This window comes from Anolis sagrei, chromosome 5 (genome assembly GCF_037176765.1).
Source record: "Anolis sagrei isolate rAnoSag1 chromosome 5, rAnoSag1.mat, whole genome shotgun sequence".
NCBI lineage: Eukaryota > Metazoa > Chordata > Lepidosauria > Squamata > Dactyloidae > Anolis > Anolis sagrei.
Window position 1 is genome coordinate 183,154,737 of NC_090025.1, and position 19,636 is coordinate 183,174,372.

General features: G+C 44.1%; 1 protein-coding gene across 1 annotated transcript in view; it reads right to left on the bottom strand.

Annotated features, from left to right (window-relative positions):
- The window catches only part of LOC132775662 (1-phosphatidylinositol 4,5-bisphosphate phosphodiesterase zeta-1), a 60,241-nt gene extending 40,864 nt beyond the window's left edge, over positions 1–19,377 (bottom strand). The window contains exons 1-3 of the mRNA XM_060776410.2: positions 19,193–19,377; positions 15,504–15,648; positions 7,018–7,170 (exon numbers count right to left, since the gene is read on the bottom strand). Coding sequence (XP_060632393.2) covers positions 7,018–7,170; positions 15,504–15,648; positions 19,193–19,377 — 483 coding nt within the window. The remainder of the gene's footprint in view (positions 1–7,017; positions 7,171–15,503; positions 15,649–19,192) is intronic.
- Positions 19,378–19,636: the final 259 nt, after the last annotated feature.

Below are 19,636 nucleotides of genomic sequence, written 5' to 3' on the forward strand. Positions count from 1 at the left end.
AATTATATTCACTGGTACCGGTAAACAGTAAAATTCAAGCAAAACATGGTAAATAACCTTCACAACAATGTACGGTACCGAGGAAGCTCTCGGTATCGATCAGCACCAGGAAAAAACTTTGCAAGTTTTAGGAGGGACAGGATCCCAAAATCGCCCTCCCAAAGGCCATGTCAGGTGTACACCTGGTATTCAGTCTATAATGTGAGACAAATGTCTGAGGATTCTTCCAAATGGCCGCTTTACAAATAGCGTCCAAGGGAATCCCCTTAAGGAAGGCCGTCGATGCCGCCATAGCCCTGGTTGACCGAGCCCGGACAACCGACGGGGTTTGCTGTCGAGCAAGTTGGTAACAAAGCTCAATTGTCGAAGTGATCCAATGGGACAGGCGTTGTGCCGTGATCGGCAGGCCCAACTTTTCTCGGGCATACGCCACAAACAGTCTCTGAGTCTTTCGAGACTGAGCAGTTCTGTCCCTATAACACAGTAAAGCCCTCCGCACATCAAGCATATGAAGTCTTTTTTCCCTCGGGGTAGAGGGGAGCTGACACAACGAGGGAAGGACAATGTCTTCGTTTACATGGAAAGGGGACACAACTTTGGGGAGGAATGACACGTCCGTGCGGAGGACTGCTCTGTCCTCGTGGACAACAAAATATGGTTCGTCCACACGCAGTGCTGTAAGTTCCGAAGGCCTACGGGCCGACGTGATGGCAACAAGAAAAGCCACCTTCCACGACAGAAGTCGAAGGTCAATCGATGCTATCGGTTCAAAAGGCTCCTGTGTGAGCCGAGCCAGCACCAGGTCGAGATCCCAACCCGGAGTCGGGGAGCGAACTGGGGGGTGCAGGTTGTTGAAACCCCGCAGGAAAGACTTCACAGAGCTCTCCTTGAACAAGGAGGCCTCTCCTGTCCGTTGAAGCTGCCAAGAGATAGCTGCCAGGTGGGATTTGAGTGACGACAGCGACAAGCCCCGCTCGGTAAGGTGCAGCAAGAACGAGAGGACTGACGGTATCGACGGCTGATGATCGTCTAGGCCCTTCTCGCAGAGGAAGGCCTGGAAGCAGTTAAGGCACGCTGAGTAGCACCTTTTGGTCGCTGGCTTGAGGGCTGCCTCCAGGATCGGGAGAACTCCTGGGCACAGGGACCTCAAAACTGGATCCTCCACGCCGAAAGATGCAGAGAAGCGAGGTCAGGGTGGAGAAGCTGACCGTCTTCCCGGGAAAGTAGATCCTGCCGAAGTGGAAGGCGTCTCATCCGTCCCTCCGATAGCTGGAGAAGGACCGAGAACCACGGTTGTCGTGGCCATTCCGGCGCAATCAAGATGCAGTTCGTTCGCGCCGACTGGATTCTCTCGATCACCCTCGAGATGAGTGGGAATGGAGGGAAGAGGTAGAGCAGATGCCGGGACCAGTCTAGGAGGAATGCGTCCCCGAGACATCCCGGTACCGTGTTCGGAGCAAGCCGGGCACCGAACTGAGGGAGCTGAGCGTTTTGCGGCGACGCAAAAAGGTCTGCGGTCGGGAGGCCCCAGTCCCTGAAGATCTTGGTCAGTTCATCGGGGTTCAACTTCCACTCGTGGGAGGTCGCTCTGGTTCTGCTGAGTGCGTCGGCCTCGACGTTGACCTCTCCCGGGAGGTGCAAAGCTGTTATCGACACCGACCTGGCCACACACCAGTCCCAAAGTTCCAGCGATAGCTTGAGAAGTTTTCTCGAGCCCGTTCCTCCCTGCTTGTTCACGTAGAAAATTGCTACCATATTGTCCGTGAGGATCTGGACTGACTTCCCCGTGACCAAGAGAGCAAATGCCCTTAAGTCTTTGAAGATCGCCAGCAGTTCCAGGTAGTTTATATGGCACTGCCTTTCCTGTGGAGACCAGAGGTCGTGGACTGAGAGCTCTCCTGTATGGCATCCCCATGCGAACATCGAGGCGTCTGTCGTTATCGTGACAGTCGGGGATTCTGGGTGAAACGGGACGCCCCTGCAGACATGCTGGCGGCTCATCCACCAGTTTAGAGAGTCCTTTACCGACTTCGGTATCAGCATGCGTTTCGTAGCACTGTCCCGCATGGGATTGAAGTGGTCCAAGAACCATCTCTGGAGGGGACGGAAGCGGAGCCTTGCCAATGGTGTCACCATCACCGTGGAGGCCATGTGCCCGAGGAGGACTTGTATCTGTTTCGCCCTGACCACTCGGGATCGGCGCACCTTGAGCGCTTCGGCTCGAAGAGCTCTGAACCTCTCCTCCGGAAGGAAGACTGTCTGGGAGAGAGAATCGAACATGGCGCCGATGAACTTTATGCAGGTGGTGGGCTCGAGGTGGGACTTCTCCTCGTTCAGCTGGAGGCCCAGGTCTTCGAGGAGGGAAAGTGTCTTTGCCACTTGGAGACGCAGAAGGTCTGGGGAGCGTGCTGCCAACAACTAGTCGTCTAGGTACGGGAAAATGCGAATTTTTTCCCTCCTGAGGGCTGCCGCGACCACCGACATGCATTTGGTGAAGGTTCTCGGTGCGGTCACGAGACCGAACGGGAGGACGTTGAAGACGTACGTCTGTCCCGCTACCCTGAAGGCCAGGAAGCGCCTGTGATGCTTTCTGATTGAGAGGTGAAAATAAGCGTCTTGAAGATCCACGGACGCGAAGAAGTCCCCATGCCTGAGGAGCGGAAGGATGGACGATACCGTCACCATCCGAAACTTTTGAGGTTCGATGAAGGTGTTTAAGTCTCTGAGGTCGAGGATGGGGCGGAGGGAGCCGTCCGGCTTTGGGACAGTAAAGTATCTGGAGAAGAAGGCTTGATGGTTTTGAGAGTCCGGGAGCGGGGAAATCGCCCCCTTTAGAAGCAAGGTCTCGGCTTCCGCCAGGATAGCCGAGGACAGTTCGGTGTTGACATTCTGTCCTGTTGGTGGGAGTTCCTCGAACTCCAATGCATAGCCTTCGTCGACAATCTTTAAAACCCATGCATCTGAGGTGATATTTTCCCATGCAGGGAGAAAGTTTGTCAGGCGATCTCCAAACGGTGTCGAGCCGGATGGAAGGAAGAGGGCGGGTACCATCGGGAGGGACATGGGAACAACATCTGTAATGAAAGAGCAAACGGTATCGTCCATTAGGGCGTCAAATGCGGCGCCTAGCTTGGTTGCCCCCAGAGGCCTGATGGGACCGCGAGTGTTGCTGTTGCTGGTGCTGCCTCCTTTGCTGCTGGGGTTGCTGAGGGTGGGTTTGTTGGGAGGTGTGCAGAGGGCGGGCTGGCTGACGGTACTGTATGGTGCGGTACGGGACCGTGTGTCGGCGTTTGTACTGGAACCATCTGGTCCTCTGCGCCTGGTTCTGATTCTCGATCCCACATTTGGAAGCCAAGGTCTTGAAGTCGTGGTTTGACTTCAGTTTGTCGTCCGTTCCCGCATTGAAGAGCCCCAGGGCGTCGAATGGGAGATCTTCGATCACCTGCCTCGATGATGTAGAGAGGCCCGAAGATCTGAGCCATGCATGCCTTCTGATTGCCACGGCGTGAGCAATCATCTTGCCCGCGGTGTCTCCCGTGTGTTTGGCCATTTGCATCTGATGATGCGCCAGAGAGTTCGCCTCCTGAGCCAAAGTGGAGAGGGCAGAACGGTCCTCCTCAGACATTCTTTGGAAGAGTGGTGTTGCCTTTTCCCAAAGAATCTGTTGATATGCGCCCATACAAGCGCCATAATTGGCCATGCGGGCCAGCAGGAGGGCACCGGAGTACAGTTTTCTGCCCACTGCATCAAACCTCTTGCCCTCACGGTCGGACGGCGCCGACGATTGCCTTCCGAATCCCTGAGCCGCCTTCACGACCACCGAGTTAGGGTCGGGATGGTGTTTCAGCCACTCCAATCCCTCATCGTCCGTCCTGTACCATGATTCAATTTTCTTAGAGGTTGGAGGGATGGAGGAAGGGGTCTTCCAGGAGCCCTGGATCACTTCAAGGAGGTATGGAAGGAAGGGTAGAAGAGGAGCGGGTGGGGATTCTGCTTGCACCCTTTTAAACACCGGGTCTTGCACAGCCTTGGAAGTCTGCTTGACCTCCAGGCCTAAGGCGTCAGCCATACGAGCCATTTGATCTGCAAAGGCTCGGACATTGTCAGTGGGAGATGGAGGGTCAGCCTCATAGGCGTCGTTAGTGGGTGATCTCTCGATCCCGAGAGACAACACAGACCCCGAGTGTACCGATCCCGGCAACTCGCCATCTTCTTCCTCGTCATCAGCCACCAGGGATTGAGGGGGAGGGGATGAGGAGACATCCCGACTCGAACGCTGGACCAGGATCGCTGGAGGGGCTTTTGAGGCCGAAGCCTGAGTGGCACAGGCCAAGGCCAGTCTCATAGTCTGTCTGCCCCTTTCCGGAGTCTCCAGCACTGGAGAAGTCTCCTGTCTTGCCGTCACAGTTGTCAAAGTCGTGACCGACGGGAAAAGCTCCTGTCTGGCTGTCACATGTCGAGTTGGTGCCTCGATCACCGTGTCCACCGAGATCACCGGGGACTCAGGCTGTTCTGACGGCAGTTCTGGAAGAGGCTGCGGCTCTTGGGTAGGCTGAGGGATTGGTTGGGGTTCAACCGGTCATACGGGCGATGACCTCGCCGACGAGGTGGCCGAGGAGGCGGTGGTCTGCTTCCGGGAAGAAGAAGACGACGAGGATGGAGGCGGCATCGTCTTCTTCTTCTTGGCCGGTGGTTGAGCTGTCTTTGATACCGACTTGCCCGGAGTGGGTGGGACGGAGGAAGAAGAGGAAGCACGCCGAGACTCCTCTTGAGACCGGCGAAAGGCAATGCGAACCGCCGTGGAAGATGGCGGGGTCGCCGATGTCGACCTCGTGGACCTGATCGATCTCACTGACGCCACAGAGCTGGCCGAAGAGTGCCGGATGCGTACAGTCTCGGTCGTGACTGTACATGGAGCCTTCTGCTTTGTAGGCTTTGCAGCCTTAGGAGCTGTTGACACCGAGGCCTTGGAGGTTGTCGACATAGCTGCTCTCGGCCTCTTCTGTGCAGCCTTCTTCGCCCTGGTCTGGCGAGGCTCGGCCTCCGCCGAGGGATCGACAGGTTTTGATGTCGATGGTGCCTTCGACGCCGAAGTCGAAGTCGAAGTTGAAGGCCTGGATACCGCGGCAGACGTCGACGCCGAATCCGATGTTGAAGGTGCCGGAGCCAACGTCTGCTGGTAGAGCAGGTATCGAAGCCGATGGACCCGATTCTTATGGGACTGTGCCGTCAAAGATTGACAATGACGACACAAAGAAGTGATATGTGCCTCGCCGAGACACAAAAGACAAAGAGCGTGCTTGTCCGAATCAGGGATCTTCCTCGGACAATTCGCGCATCTTTTGAAGCGAGTTGTTGACATAATACAGTCAAACAACTCGAAGAAAGTCTGAGAATCGCAATCCAATCGAAGTTCCGAAGCGAGCCGTGCGGCGGAAAAACAGGAATTGGATCGGTGTGCGCGGGGCGCCCTTTTATCCCCTGCCGGGGCTGGGCGGGTTTACCGCCAAAACTTGAAAGTTTTAAAAATGTAGAAGTTTCCGTTGGAGCCCGCGCAGGCGCAGTCTCTCCACAAGTGTGCATTCGCAGAGACCACAAAGAAAAAGTGTGGTTAGTGGGGACAAGAGACAGGGCTTTCTCAGTGGTGGCCCCTCAGCTGTGGAACTCCCTCTCTAGTGATATTCGATCAGCCCCCCTGGCCTTAAAAAAAAAACTAAAAACGAGATGTGAGACCAAGCATTTGGATAACAATCTTTCGGTGCAAAAAGGGAATATGGCATAGTGCAAAGACAATTGGAACAGCCTTGGACTAGGATATTGGTTTTAATGTTTCATATACTTTTAGTGGTTGGTTTGTAATGTATAGGTTTATTTTGTTGGATGTATGTTTTGTATAGCATCAAACTGTTGCCTATACATACGTGAGTCCCCTTCGGGGTGAGAAGGATAGGATGATAATAATAACAGTCGCATTGAGGAAAAACAACAAGAAAAATTCAGCTTTTATCAAGATCTCAAAATTGAATTGCAAAGGCTCTGGCATTAACTAGTACAGGTGGTCCCAGTGGTGATTGGCACACTGGATGTTGTGCCGAAAGATCTCAGCCGGCATTTGGAAACAATAAACATTGAAAAAATTATGATCTGTCAACTGCAAAAGGCCACCTTACTTGGATCTGCATGTATCATTCAAAAATACATCATATAGTCCCAGACGCTTGGGAAGTGTTCGACTTGTGATTTTGTGCTACGAAATCCAGCATATAGATCTTGTTTGCTGTGACATACTGTGTTTTTGTGTCAGTAAAATAATAATAATAAGAAGAAGAAGAAGAAGAAGAAGAACAAGAACAAGAACAACAAGAAGAAGAAGGTGGCAGTGATCCATGTGGAAAGTAGACCAGTCCACATCAGACCTAGTCATGCTGTCCACACTGTTCCCAAAGTGCAGAACTGCTACAGAAATTGGCCTAAACTTCAGAACAGTTCCTAATATTCCTTAGTTTGAGGGTTAAACCACTTTAATCAGGTTTATCCCACAAAAAGAACCAAACGTCCCTGAACATCTTGGAGACATCCAAAGGCAACTTCTTGACATCTCTGGGTTTTTGGGCTCGTGCAGACAAGCCCTGGGAAAGTAAGACAACAAGGGTTTAATTGTTACTATTCCTGTTAAACTGTGACAGCTGGAAGATATGTATTTTCTGGTGTTGCAGTTCTGAAGTAGAAACAAATAATTAAATGCACATGTATTATATTGCCATGCTTCTAGTATACTATACAATCATTATATGGTATAAAGTTATCTTGCTTTAAGTGTTTTACACATACTTTTCCTTCTTAGGGACTTACCTAACAACAAATACCAGTTTGTGGTACAATAACTCTAAACTGAGAAGAATGCATGCCACATGCAATGTGTGGAGTGGAATGATAAATATCCAAGGAAAAAACCATGCCAACCACAACAGTGTCTTCCCAATTATCTTTTACAAGAAAGGACCTTATTGTTGTTACCTCAGGAGAGGGCAACTCGGTTGGCACCTTATCATCAATTGTAGATGCAACCAACTTGTCACCTAGGATACTTGTCAGATAATCTGCGATTACTTCCTGCTGTTTAGGGCTGCAGTGATTTTCCAAAGACAGGAGCAGAGGGTAATCAGAGACCTGAAAATACAATTCAAAGCAATTAGGATTCCTTGTTTCACAAGTAAAAAAAAAACATATAAAAGTAGAAAAAGATTTGAAGAGGTATACGATGTTATCCACAATAAAGCTATTAATAACAACATCAGCAAGTCACAGTGCTCCTGAATCCCTGCTTTTCCACTATAAGACTAAATTTAAAATAGCAATACAATCTCCAACTATAGATATCCAGTTAGTACAGAGGGCTGCTGCCCAGGTGGTGCCAGGTGCATCAAGGACCAAACGTATGATGCCAAGGTTACTGGATCGCAGGGCCTGGCTTTGGATTTCCAGTTTTAATGGGCCATAACCAGGCATGACACATGAGTGAAAATTCTCCAGTTTTGGTGGGCTCCGCTACATGCAAAAGGAAAGGTAAAAGGTAAAGGTAAAGGTTTCCCTTGATATTAAGTCTAGTCAAGTCCAACTCTGGGTGGTGGTGCTTATTTACATTTCTAAGTCAAAGAGCCGGCATTGTCCATAGATGCCTCCTAGGTCATGTGGTTCACATGACTGCATGGAGCGCCGTTAACTTCCTGTCGGAAAATTCTCCAGTTTTGGTGGGCTCCGCTACATGCAAAAGGAAAGGTAAAAGGTAAAGGTTTCCCTTGATATAAAGTCTAGTCGAGTCCAACTCTGGGGGTTGTGCTCATTTACATTTCTAAGTCAAAGAGCCGGCATTGTCCATAGATGCCTCCTAGGTCATGTGGCTTGCATGACTGCATTGAGTGCTGTTACCTTCCTGTCGAAGCGGTACCTATTGATCTACTCACATTTGCATGTTTTCAAACTGCTAGGTTAGCAGAAGCTGGGGCTAACAGCGGGAACTCACCCTGTGCTGTGGATTCAAACTGCTGACCTTCCAGTCAGCAAGTTGTGCAGCTTAGCAGTTTAACCCGCCTCACCATCGCGGCCCAAAGGAAAGGACTCTGTGTAAATTCCCAGCTCAATTGGTAAATTTACTGTATTTTCAAGGACTAATTTGTTGCTGTCACTTGCAAAAGAAGTTTCCATATTTATTTAACTGACTTCTTCCTTTTCTCCAAGTTATTTTACTACCAGGGCTTACCCTCTGTCTCGCATCCATCTTCTGGCTAAAAACAAGTCGGTTAGGTGAAATGTTTCTTATCCTACCTCCCTAAATAAGTGAGAGAGAATAACCCTCTCATTTCAACATGATCTGGGGCTCTCTTTGAAATAGGAAAATATGGTATCCCCCTCCCCTCGCACTTCAAATGATTGAACAATATCTGATCAACAGTGGTTGGTATTTAAAGCCTAACAGTGAGTGACATTGAACAGGTCAAGTTTGTTAGGTTTTGACTTTGAATCCCCAAAGTCGAGACAATCCTGAACTAGCAACCCTATATGACTCCCATTCTGAAATCGTTGCATTAACTACTAAAGAAGCCTCAGCCCCAGTGGAAGAGACTTAAGACTGACCCAGTGGCAACACATATGTGATTCAAGATTAGCTAGGAAAGCTCAGGCAGCAGTGCATGGCAGCTGATTATTAGCCTTGAGGGCCACAACAATGAAGAGACCTTCTCATTGGTGGTATCCTCCTCTGTCAGAGAGTTAGTCGACCGTCACACTGTCATCTTTCAGGCTGCAATACCTGTTAAACACATTCAAGTCTGTGGAAGCTTTGTGGAAATAATGCAATGGATTAATTTATCTCTGGTGTTGGTATATACAGCTTTGATGTTGTTATAGAAAATATTTGTAATTTATCTTTTCAGATAGTTTTGTGTTTTTTAAACTTGTTGTTTTAGATAACTGTAATATATCAATAGTTTTGCCATAAGACCAATGGCCCTCAATTTTTATGAGGGAGGGCAGGATATAAATCAAATAGATATAAATATATAAGTAGCTATAGCTTTTTCTTTGTTACTTTTGCACTTCTCTGCATCCCCTATTGACACTGATAGATAGAGCATAGATCTGCAAGTAAGAAAGAAACAACCCGTTCTTCCTCCTTCCCTCTTTCATTCTTAATATTCTTGCACCAGAGGGCTGAAGAAGAGTAAAGAAAGGAATATATATATATATGTATTTGTGCAAATAGTACTATTCTGTGATTTATGCAATGGAAGGGAGGTTTTTTTATTCTATATAAAAAGGAGTGGAAGAGCAGCCCTAAGGGAAAGAGACTGCCGAATTCTTGGCTCTGCTACATTTTCTCAACAAGGGAGAAAAGAACAGAGGAAAGAAAACATTTTAGCCTGACAGAATCCCATTCTCTATGAAGTAGTGAGAGCCACAGCAGAAAGAAGGGGAAGCTATTCCCACTACTACCAGAGACCTTTTAAAAAGAGAAAGAAAGGTCATTTGGGGAAAGGGCTGCAGCCTAGGGGTAATTGTTTCATTAGAATTTCCATGTAACTTCCCAAATGGTTTGTAGACAATGAGAGAAACTGTGCCAGTGTCTATCATTTTATTTGAAAAAGCTTGGAGAGTTTGTAGCAATCAGATGAGTGCAGAAAACATCTTTGTTTCTCCAGTAATGGGTAGAAACAGAAAGAGGAATTGTCGAAGGCTTTCATGGCTGGAATCACTGGGTTGTTGTAGGTTTTTCCGGGCTATATGGCCATGTTCTGGAGGCAATTTTTCTCCTGACGTTTCGCCTGCATCTGTGGCAAGCATCCTCAAGGAGGATGCTTGCCATAGATGCAGGCGAAACGTCAGGAGAAAAATTGCCTCCAGAACATGGCCATATAGCCCGGAAAAACCTACAACAACACAGAAAGAGGAATGTTGCACAAGGTTCTAGCATTTATAATGGTAGTTCTTCAATGGTTGGTTTTGTTTTGATATCCAAATTACATTTTTGCTATCCAAGACTATTTGATATTAATTCCCACCTTCAGCTGCAACTTTTCATTCCATTGTTCTGTTTCTTTAAATTAAAAAAAAACCTCCCACATGCATGTGGGTATTGATTGTTGAGGCTCACAAAATGCCCACTTATATTGTGATATAGGTTGTGCTGTTTGGATGTCAGGCGGGGTCAAGATGGATGGTGGAAAAGGTTAATGCAATTCTCTTCAATCTCTTCTCTATATTTTCCAAAAAAACTTACATATATGATATCATAGCGCATCAGTGAAAAAGTAAAATAGCAATTTTGCACTATTTCCCTTACATACGGATTCTATGCAATTCTATGAAAAACAGCAAGAAAAGTGAAAAGCACAGGAACACACTCCAAACTTAAGAGAAATATGGCGATGCACTTCAAGGCTGGGAACCACCTCTGTACTTAACACACACTCCACTCCGAGGTAAAATGCCAAAGCAGTTTATTGAAGGATATATATGAAAAGCAATTCAGCAGAAAGTATTATAAAAACAAAGTCCAAATATCAAGAATAATCCACAGAAATCAGTACAGTAGTAGTATCAAAAACCAGGAATACAAAAGCATAATCAATAAAAACAAGAGATTCAGGAACAGTCCTCAAAACTTAGAATCATGAGACATGAACAAAAGGAAACATGGAACATGAAATCAGAAATCCCTTGACTTGACAGTAGTTCTATACTCAAACACCAGTGTTGCCTGGACTGACAGACTCATCTGCTAAGCTGACTAATATAGAGAGAAATCCTCGGCTAAAAAGTGACCAATATCGTCAACAATATCTTCAAGACCTAACGTCAGCGGTCCTGAAGAAAGCATTTACAGCCCTGCGATTCCAAACAATGCCATCAAACTGGCTAGAGGGAAGATACAGAGGGATCCCCCATGCCCAATGATTTTGCATTTGTGGCACAGGGGAAATAGAAGACCTAACACACTATTTGCTACGTTGCACCCTTGTGCAATGACCCTAGGAAAAATCTCCTAGGATCACTCTTGGAAGAAAGGGCATCATGGCAACAATCTGCGGTGATCTGCGACTTGCTAGCAGATCATTCTAAAAGTATAACACTAAAGGTTGCCACATTCGCAATCGCAGCCCAAAAGATCAGAGCCAAAGTAGCAAAATCCATACTGCAGGTCAGAAATGGAAACGGTTTGGAATAACACAGAGCAGACACTGTTATTGTCATGTTTCTGCTTTCATGATTTTAAAGAATTTGTTTTAGTTTTAATTCTTGTTACGTTTTAAGGTTTATATTGGAAAGTGTTTATAAAGTTAGTATATTACTGATGTCATGGCCTATGGCTAGTACAATAAACAATTCATTCATTCATTCATTCATTCATTCAATATAGAGAGAACATCACGCCTTTTCCCCATAGAAACCGATAAGGACTTCTTGGTGTTTTGACCTTATTTATTTATTTATTTATTTACAGCATTTTTACCCCACCCTTCTCAACCCCCGAGAGGGGACTCAAGAGCAGCTAACTCTCCCGAGAAGCTCTATGCTGATGGAACTTAAATCTTCTATCTAACTGCTCATTAGTCTGTTCAGTTGGACTTTTCATCCTCTGAATTCCGATCTGTTTTAGACCTTGCTTCCCTAGTGAACTGCCTTTCAGGAATATGGCCTTCAGTCACAGGCCACTCATTTTCAGGGCTTGAAATCTCTTGCTGGCTCTCCTGGTGACTTGCGGACCCAGAATCCCCAGTATCATCAGAATGAATAACAGGCCCAGAATCCCCAGAGAGATCAGGTGTAGGTATAATCAAAGGCTGAACTACAATACATGGCCCCCGTTTTTACAAAGCTTTCTAGCAAAGAATCAAGGTGATCACTAGCATCGATCAGTTCCCCAGAATTAACAGAAACAACCCCATTGGCAGAAACTGAATAGATGCAGAGGTGAGAACAAAAGGCATTATCGGGGGAAAAACAAAGCTGCCTTACTTTGAGACCTCATACTTCTTAATGGACCTCATCACATGAATGAGGTCCAGCATTACGATTCACCAGTCTCCAGGGCAAATCAGGGTGGCACTGTTGCAATCCTGGTGCCCTGGCTGGCAGGTGATGTTTTCCTATCACACATGGGGAAGCATCGGCATGCAGCTTAATCCCGTGGTAGCTCCATTGTTCCCAATCAAACACAGTGAGGCTACCGTTTTGATAGAATAGCATCTTACCATGCTGCTGCCTCAGTTCATCAATGGAGCCCAGAAAGAAGTCAACCTACATCATATGATGGGCAGCATAGGGTTCAGTGAGTGAACTAGGTCAGAAGCGTCCTAGGACACTTATTTTTTCACATGTGATGAGATCATAGATCACCCTAAAAGAGTTTCTTGGCCTTTATTTGGTTGAAAAATTTAGTCCCAGGTCTTCCTGTTATAATCAACTGAAGAGGTCTGAAATGGCATAAAACACTTCTTTCCGAGCTCTGATCTCACCAAAAGTGTGAGTGTGGGGAGAGGGGGGAAGAAATGAAGTGTCCATGAAAGCAAAGGCAGGGATCTCCAGGACACCATACCTGCCTCATGGAACAGTCTTCCTAACAGAAGCCTCAGCTTCATATATCCTTGCTCACATGGATAAAAGATATTTCCATTCCTTGGAAATAGCATAGGGAACATATAGGGAGAGTAAGTGATGATATTGAGAAGGCTATCCCAAAATAAATCTCTAACATGGAAGCAGCCTTAGATAGTAGGAGGGTTTGTAGTTAAGGACATTCTGTGCAAATGCCCTACATCAAACGTAGCACTTTATAAAGGACCCCGTCAGTGATATCTTCCAATTGTAATCCTCCTGTATTTTTATCACTGCATCCATCTTAATTACCACAGAAATCCACTTAAGAGCTAGAGAGACTGAATAGTTTGCACAGTGCCTGTAGTCATGCTTTGGACCGATCTCAGCTGATTTATTCTGGTATTAGCAACTACTCCCAAAGAAATGTGATGTATTTTTCCTACTACAAAATAGTGTGGCTGTTCTTCTGGAAAGTACATATGCATTTTACCCTTTCAGGGTGCCCAGTGGGATATCCATGCTGGCTTTCCCTGCCTTAAGCACCAAGACTTGTGTTGTATTACACAAACAGTCCTTAGCAGAAAAGTTCTCTTCCTCAAACAGTTTCCTTTAAAGCATGGAAAAATGGCATTTAGGAAGCATGAGCTCAGAGTCCCATAAGGATGAGATGTGCTGTTCTTTGGATACTGCCCATAGTAAAAAATAAAAATCTTCCCAGAACCCTTTTTTCAACTAACAACAGAAATAAATTAATGTTGGAATTTGTCTTATGAATCAGGATTGCCATGGCCACTGATTACAGTCATGTTGGCAATGCAGGACTGAACTCCACGGTAACAGCAATATACAAAATAAATATGTACTATAGAAAATTCAATGCCTACGAGGTTTCCTGGGAACCTACCAACTGACAATTGTTGTGCATGCAAACATCTGAACAGATAAGCATTTGTGGCTGGGCATATATAAGTACAATGTAGGTAAAGGAAAAGGTTTCCCCTTGACATTAAGTCTAGTCGTGTCTGACTCTGGGAGGTGGTACTCATTTCCATTTCTAAGCCGAAGAGCCGGTGTTGTCCATAGATGCCTCCTAGGTTATGTGGCCGGCCTGACTGCATGGAGCACCGTTACCTTCCCACAAAAGCGGTATCTATTGATCTACTCACACTTGAATGTTTTCAAACTGATAGGTTGGCAGAAGCTTGGGCTAATAACGGGAGCTCACCCCATCCATGGATTCAAACCACCCACCTTCCAGTCAGCAAGTTCTGCAGCTTGGTGGTTTAACCCACTGCGGCCCCTATAATTTACAATTTACATGTGCATAATTCCCATTTTGGATAGGCCACATAATTGTATTCACCAGCACTTTCACTTTATCACAAACCTCCAAATATCAAACTCATGGAGAGATTCCCTACTGTTGTCACATACTGATGGGGAGAGCAGAGATTATTTGGACAAATCTAGCTACTATAAATTTCCATGGCAACAAAAGTCAGACATGCTCATTTGAGAACTTGTCTTTGTTTCTTCCCCATGACCAAGCTGAGACTAATTGCCACTCCATGATCTGGGTCATCTGCCCCTTGAATGACCACACATATATGCACACACAAAGTCCACATTTTTAAATGTTCAAAGAAATATTTCAATAGACCTGGTGCAGATTTTTTAAAAAGTCAACTGAACTGTGCCACTTCTGCCCTCTTGTATGCTCTATTTACCTTTGGCTCGCCTTTCTGAACACTGCAACTCGTGACCTTCCTTGTGACCTGCTGCAAGTGAGTGAAACGTGGCTTTGTGACCAAGCCTTTAGAGAACTTGTGCAATAGATAGACTTGGAACAATGTACAATGACCATTGGAATGGCCCGGATTACGCTCGTTGATTACATGTTTAACTCTTAATGTATGGTTTTTAAATGTTTTAATTGTTTTAATGTACTTTTAAATTCTATTTTATTATTTATTTAAGTGTACATTGTGCGTTGGGGCATCAAATTGCTGCCTATATGTAAAACCGCCTTGAGTCCCCTCTGGGGTGAAAAAAGTGGGGTAGAAAAGTCATAAACAAATACATAAATAATAAATAGTTTGATCTGTATACAGGTAGTCTTTCCAGTGGCTATAATTTGATTATCTTCTACTTATCTTCATTATTTTTAAACAGCTAAGCCAGAACTACACATTACTTATTTAATAAACTTGTCCCTTGATTTCAAAAACAATGCCCTAAGCAACTTGGATTCAAAACCCAAAAGAAGGCATCATTAATACATTTAAAGTTAAAAATACAATAAAACTAGGGAATTATAAACAGAGAACTAAAATGATTTTGTTAATACCAAATCTATAAATGATAGCCCTCTAAGACAACAGACAAATGCCCTGGGCAAAAGTCCAAAATTGAGGTTGCATCTGAACTGTGGAATTAATGCCACTTAATGCCATTTTAACTGTCAAAGCTCAATGCTATGGAATCCTGGGATGTATAGTTTTGTGAGGAAAGGCTAAAGACTTTGTAAAACTATAACTACCTGGAGGGAAGGATATTAGAGGCAAAGATGAAGTATTTTGGCCACATAATGAGAAGACAGGAAAGCTTGGAGAAGACAATGATGCTGGGGGAAATGGAAGCAAAAAGGAAGAGGGGCTGACCAAGGGCAAGATGGATGGATATTATCCTTGAAGTGACTGGATTGTTGGGTGAGTGGACTTATAAACATTCATTCTATGGCATGAATCAATGCAACACTACAGAAAATATAATACCACAGAAAATACCTCGGTCAATTTCAACTAACCACTGGAGGCACTTGGTGAATGATCATGAATTAAGTATTTAACTGTTTTTTCATGTCTGGTTGCCTCTACATTTGTCATATACCGAATATATATACTTACCAAAAATGCATACTTATTGATCACCTGGATGACAGTCTTAAAGCTGATTTTGCTTGTTAATGTGTGTCCATGATAAACAACAGGATCATTGCATGGTCCATCCCAGCAGTCAATTTCCAAGCAGCGACATCCTTTCATCAGAGCACTTTTAAAAGATGGAAGCGGGGAAAGAGAAATCAGCAGCTGAGAACCTTAAAACGCTAAAATCTGTACATGTTAGTATTCTAGGAGCCCCCGGTGGCACCCCTGTGCCAGCAGGACTGAAGACCGACAGGTCGCAGGTTCGAATCCGGGGAGAGGCAGATGAGCTCCCTCTATCAGCTCCAGCTCCTCATGTGGGGACATGAGAGAAGCCTCCCACAAGGATGATAAAACATCAAAAAATCATCCAGGCGTCCCCTGGGCAATGTCCTTGCAGACGGTCAATTCTCTCACACCAGAAGCGACTTGCAGTTTCTCAGGTCGCTCCTGATACGACAAAAAAAAAGTATCCTAGACATCAGTCAATCATGCAAGTAGATATATTATATATCCAACACAGACAATTGTATGATATGAGACTGTTCACACTTTAGATTTGTGGCCAAAGATCGGCCCCCTCCCACCTGACTTTCCAAAAAAAAAGTAAAAATTTGGCTATTCGAGCAAGCTTTTGGAAATGCAGTGGAATAGATAAACATGAAACTATGAAGAATGAACAGGGAATGGCTAGATGACGCTATTGGGAAATGATTTTAACAGGACAACACTGGTGATTACATGTTTTTTAAAATGGTTTTTATATTGTTATGCTGATTATTTTGTTCATATTTTCTTATGAATGTATGGCATCAAATTGTTGCCAATCAGTAACCTTCCTTGAGTCGCATTAGGGCTGAAGAAGGCGGGCTATAAATGCCGTAAATAATAATAATAAATAAATAAATATAGTTACATGATTAGGAGATGTGGTAGTGAGTTTTCCTCCTCATAGAAAAGCTTACCAAATAGAATGAAAGTATGCATAAATTCTCAATGCATTTTGAAATCATATAGTAACATAAGTATCATATCCCATGCCATGCAAGCACAACTAAACTAAACTACTATATTACAGTGGAATGTGGAATAGTTACCATATCATACTATGCTATACTAGATTATGGATATTCCCATCCAAATATCAATTTATTGTTCTCTTCTTGGAAATGTTCATAATAATAATAACATAAAACAATTAAGAAAAATACTTTCACCACCTAAAAATAATTCTAGACAAGTTTTTATGTGTGATCACCTGGCCTGTTTTACTGAATTTAACAAGAGCTTCCAATAATGTTGTTTTCTTCTTATATTCCTCTCTTGTTTTTCTACTGATTTATCTGTCTTTTTTCTTACTATAGAAAATCCATTAGCAGAAAAAGATGAAATAACATCGCAATGGCTTCTGACTACTACCATGAAGAACCATCCATTCAGAAAGACCCTTAATAACCTTCCGTCATGATGGGACCAAATCAAAAGTGCATTATGTTCTGTCTTACTTTGAACTATTTATTTGGCACTGACTAACTCTGTCATGAAACTTTTCTGAAAGAATTGAGTTTTCCAAAGCAAACCTTTACAGCTGAGAAAACACTGGGCAGTACAATGTTCTTTTTTGTACATCTCAACTTTGGCAGATACAGCTCAATGTGTTGTTGAAGGCTTTCATAGCTGGAATCATTGGGTTGCTGTGAGTTTTCTGGGCTGTATGTTCATGTTCCAGAAGCATTCTCTCCTGACTTTTCACCCACATCTATGGCAGGCATCCTCAGAGGTTATGAGGTTATTGGAAACTAGGCAAGTGGGGTTTATATATCTGTAGAATGTCCAGGGTGGGAGAAATAACTCTTGTCTGTTTGAGGTAGGTGTGAATGTTACAATTGGTCACCTTGATTAGCACTGAATGGCCTTGCAGCTTCAAAGCCTGGCTGCTTCCTGCACAAGGGAATCCTTTCTTGGGAGGTGGACCAAACGTCAGGAGAGAATGCCCATACAGGCCAGAAAACTCACAGCAACCCAGGTATAGATCAGTTTGAAGATTTTTCTTCATTGCTTACATCAGGGCTGGGCAAAGATTGGCCCACAATGTTGCATGCAATCCTCATAATTATTTTTATCATTTATTTAAAGACTAAGAGTTAATGAACCACAATGTCTGGATTGAGTTGGATGATATTTTTAACTTGGCGAACTATATTTTATATGTATTTTATAACTTATGTATTATGTATGTTGTTTTAAAATGTTATTTATTGTGTAGCATTGAATTTTTTCTGTTGTTAGCCGTAGAAAAGAATGGGATATAAAATGAGGTAGTGAAGAATGGGATATAAAAGTTATAAATAAGTAAATGTACTCTATTTATACCCTGCCTTTCTCTACACCGAAGGGGACTCAAGGCAGCTTACACAGAGGCAATCATTCAATGACACATAGGCAAAGGTAAAGGTTTTCCCCTGACATTAATTCCAGTCATGTCTGACTCTGAGGGTTGGTGCTCATCTCCATTTCTAAGCCGAAGAGCCAGCGTTGTCTGTAGACACCTGCAAGGTCATGTGGCTGGCATGACTGCATGGAGCGCCGTTACCTTCCCGCCGGAGCAATACCTATTGATCTACTCACATTTGCATATGAACACATACAATTCAACACATACAAATACACATGCAATTAATTCAAACACGTTTCAAAACACATACAATTCAAAAAAATTTTTAATTAGATTAAAATTATCATATTACATTTTTTTGTGGTCCTTAATACCAAAAAATGCCTCCCAGTTTTCCCAAATATCCTCCATGGGGCATTTCGGTTACCTTGTTGTCCCTCAAAATGCTATTTCATGAAATTCACTATATTTGTCCTTCTGAAACCTTTTAGGTTTAGTCCTTAGACAGGGCAACTATCTCTGAGAATGTCAACTAGGGTGGTGAATTTTGCCCATTTTAAGTCCTATAGTTTCATGAACTCTTTTTTTTTTTACACACAATTCAGAATTCACAATGTTGCTTGTTCTATTTTGCTTCTAAGTAAGCCTAACAAATCTTGCAACATGTGAACCTCCCACAGCAAAGCAAAGATATGATGAAACAAATTTATAACAACATCTCAAAGTGTGATATACGTGATAAAGAATACTTCCCTCCCATATCAGAATGGTATCTATGTGTGCATCAGTTTGTGAATCTATAAGAACCCACGTTACTCAAGTTACCTACACATATCCTTCTCTTCAAATCTACACCCAGGTTCATATGTAATATTCAAGTTGAATTACACATTTCTGTCTGTAAGAGCATTTTTTTTCTTTTCGTATGTTTCCAAATAAGACTGTTTAAATGGGGTACAGAAAAAAGGGAAACTGTGCCATTTTTTTTCATGTCAGGAGCAACTTGAGAATCTTCAAATCGCTTCTGGTGTGAGAGAATTGGCTGTCTGTAAGGATGTTGCCCGGGGAATGCCTGGATGATTTAGCATCCTGTGGGAGGCTTCCTTCATGTACTCGCATGGGAAGCTAGAGCTGGCAGATGGGAGCTCACCTCGCTCCCCGGAGTCGAACCACCAATCTTTCGGTCAGCAGTCCTGCCGGCACAAGGGTTTAACAGTTCCAACTATGCCACTGAATTCTACATCATAAACTATTACTTTAAATTAGCTGTAAATACCTTGCATAGCCCCACAGATGACTTGGCCCGATTAGCTGATCAGATATGAGGTATGTGTTATGTGAGGATGAAATAAAGTATTCACATAACGGACGGGACATATCCTGGTAAACACTTTGATGCTCAGTTTTAAAAATCATGCAGTCCTCTGAAGTCATGTATCTTAGAAAGCCTTCAAATGTCATCTCACAGTTTCTCCTTGCTGAAAATAAGAACATTATGGGGGGAAAGTTACATTTCCAGCATGATTACCTACACAATTGAGCAAAATTTCAAAACATTCTAAGCAGGTAAGAATCCTATTAGTAGATTAACTATGGCCCCTTCCACACAGCTATATAAAATCCACATTGAACTGGATTATATGACATTGTAGATTCAGAAAAACCACTTCAAAGCAGATATTGTGGATTATCTGCCTTGATATTCAGGGTTATATGAAGG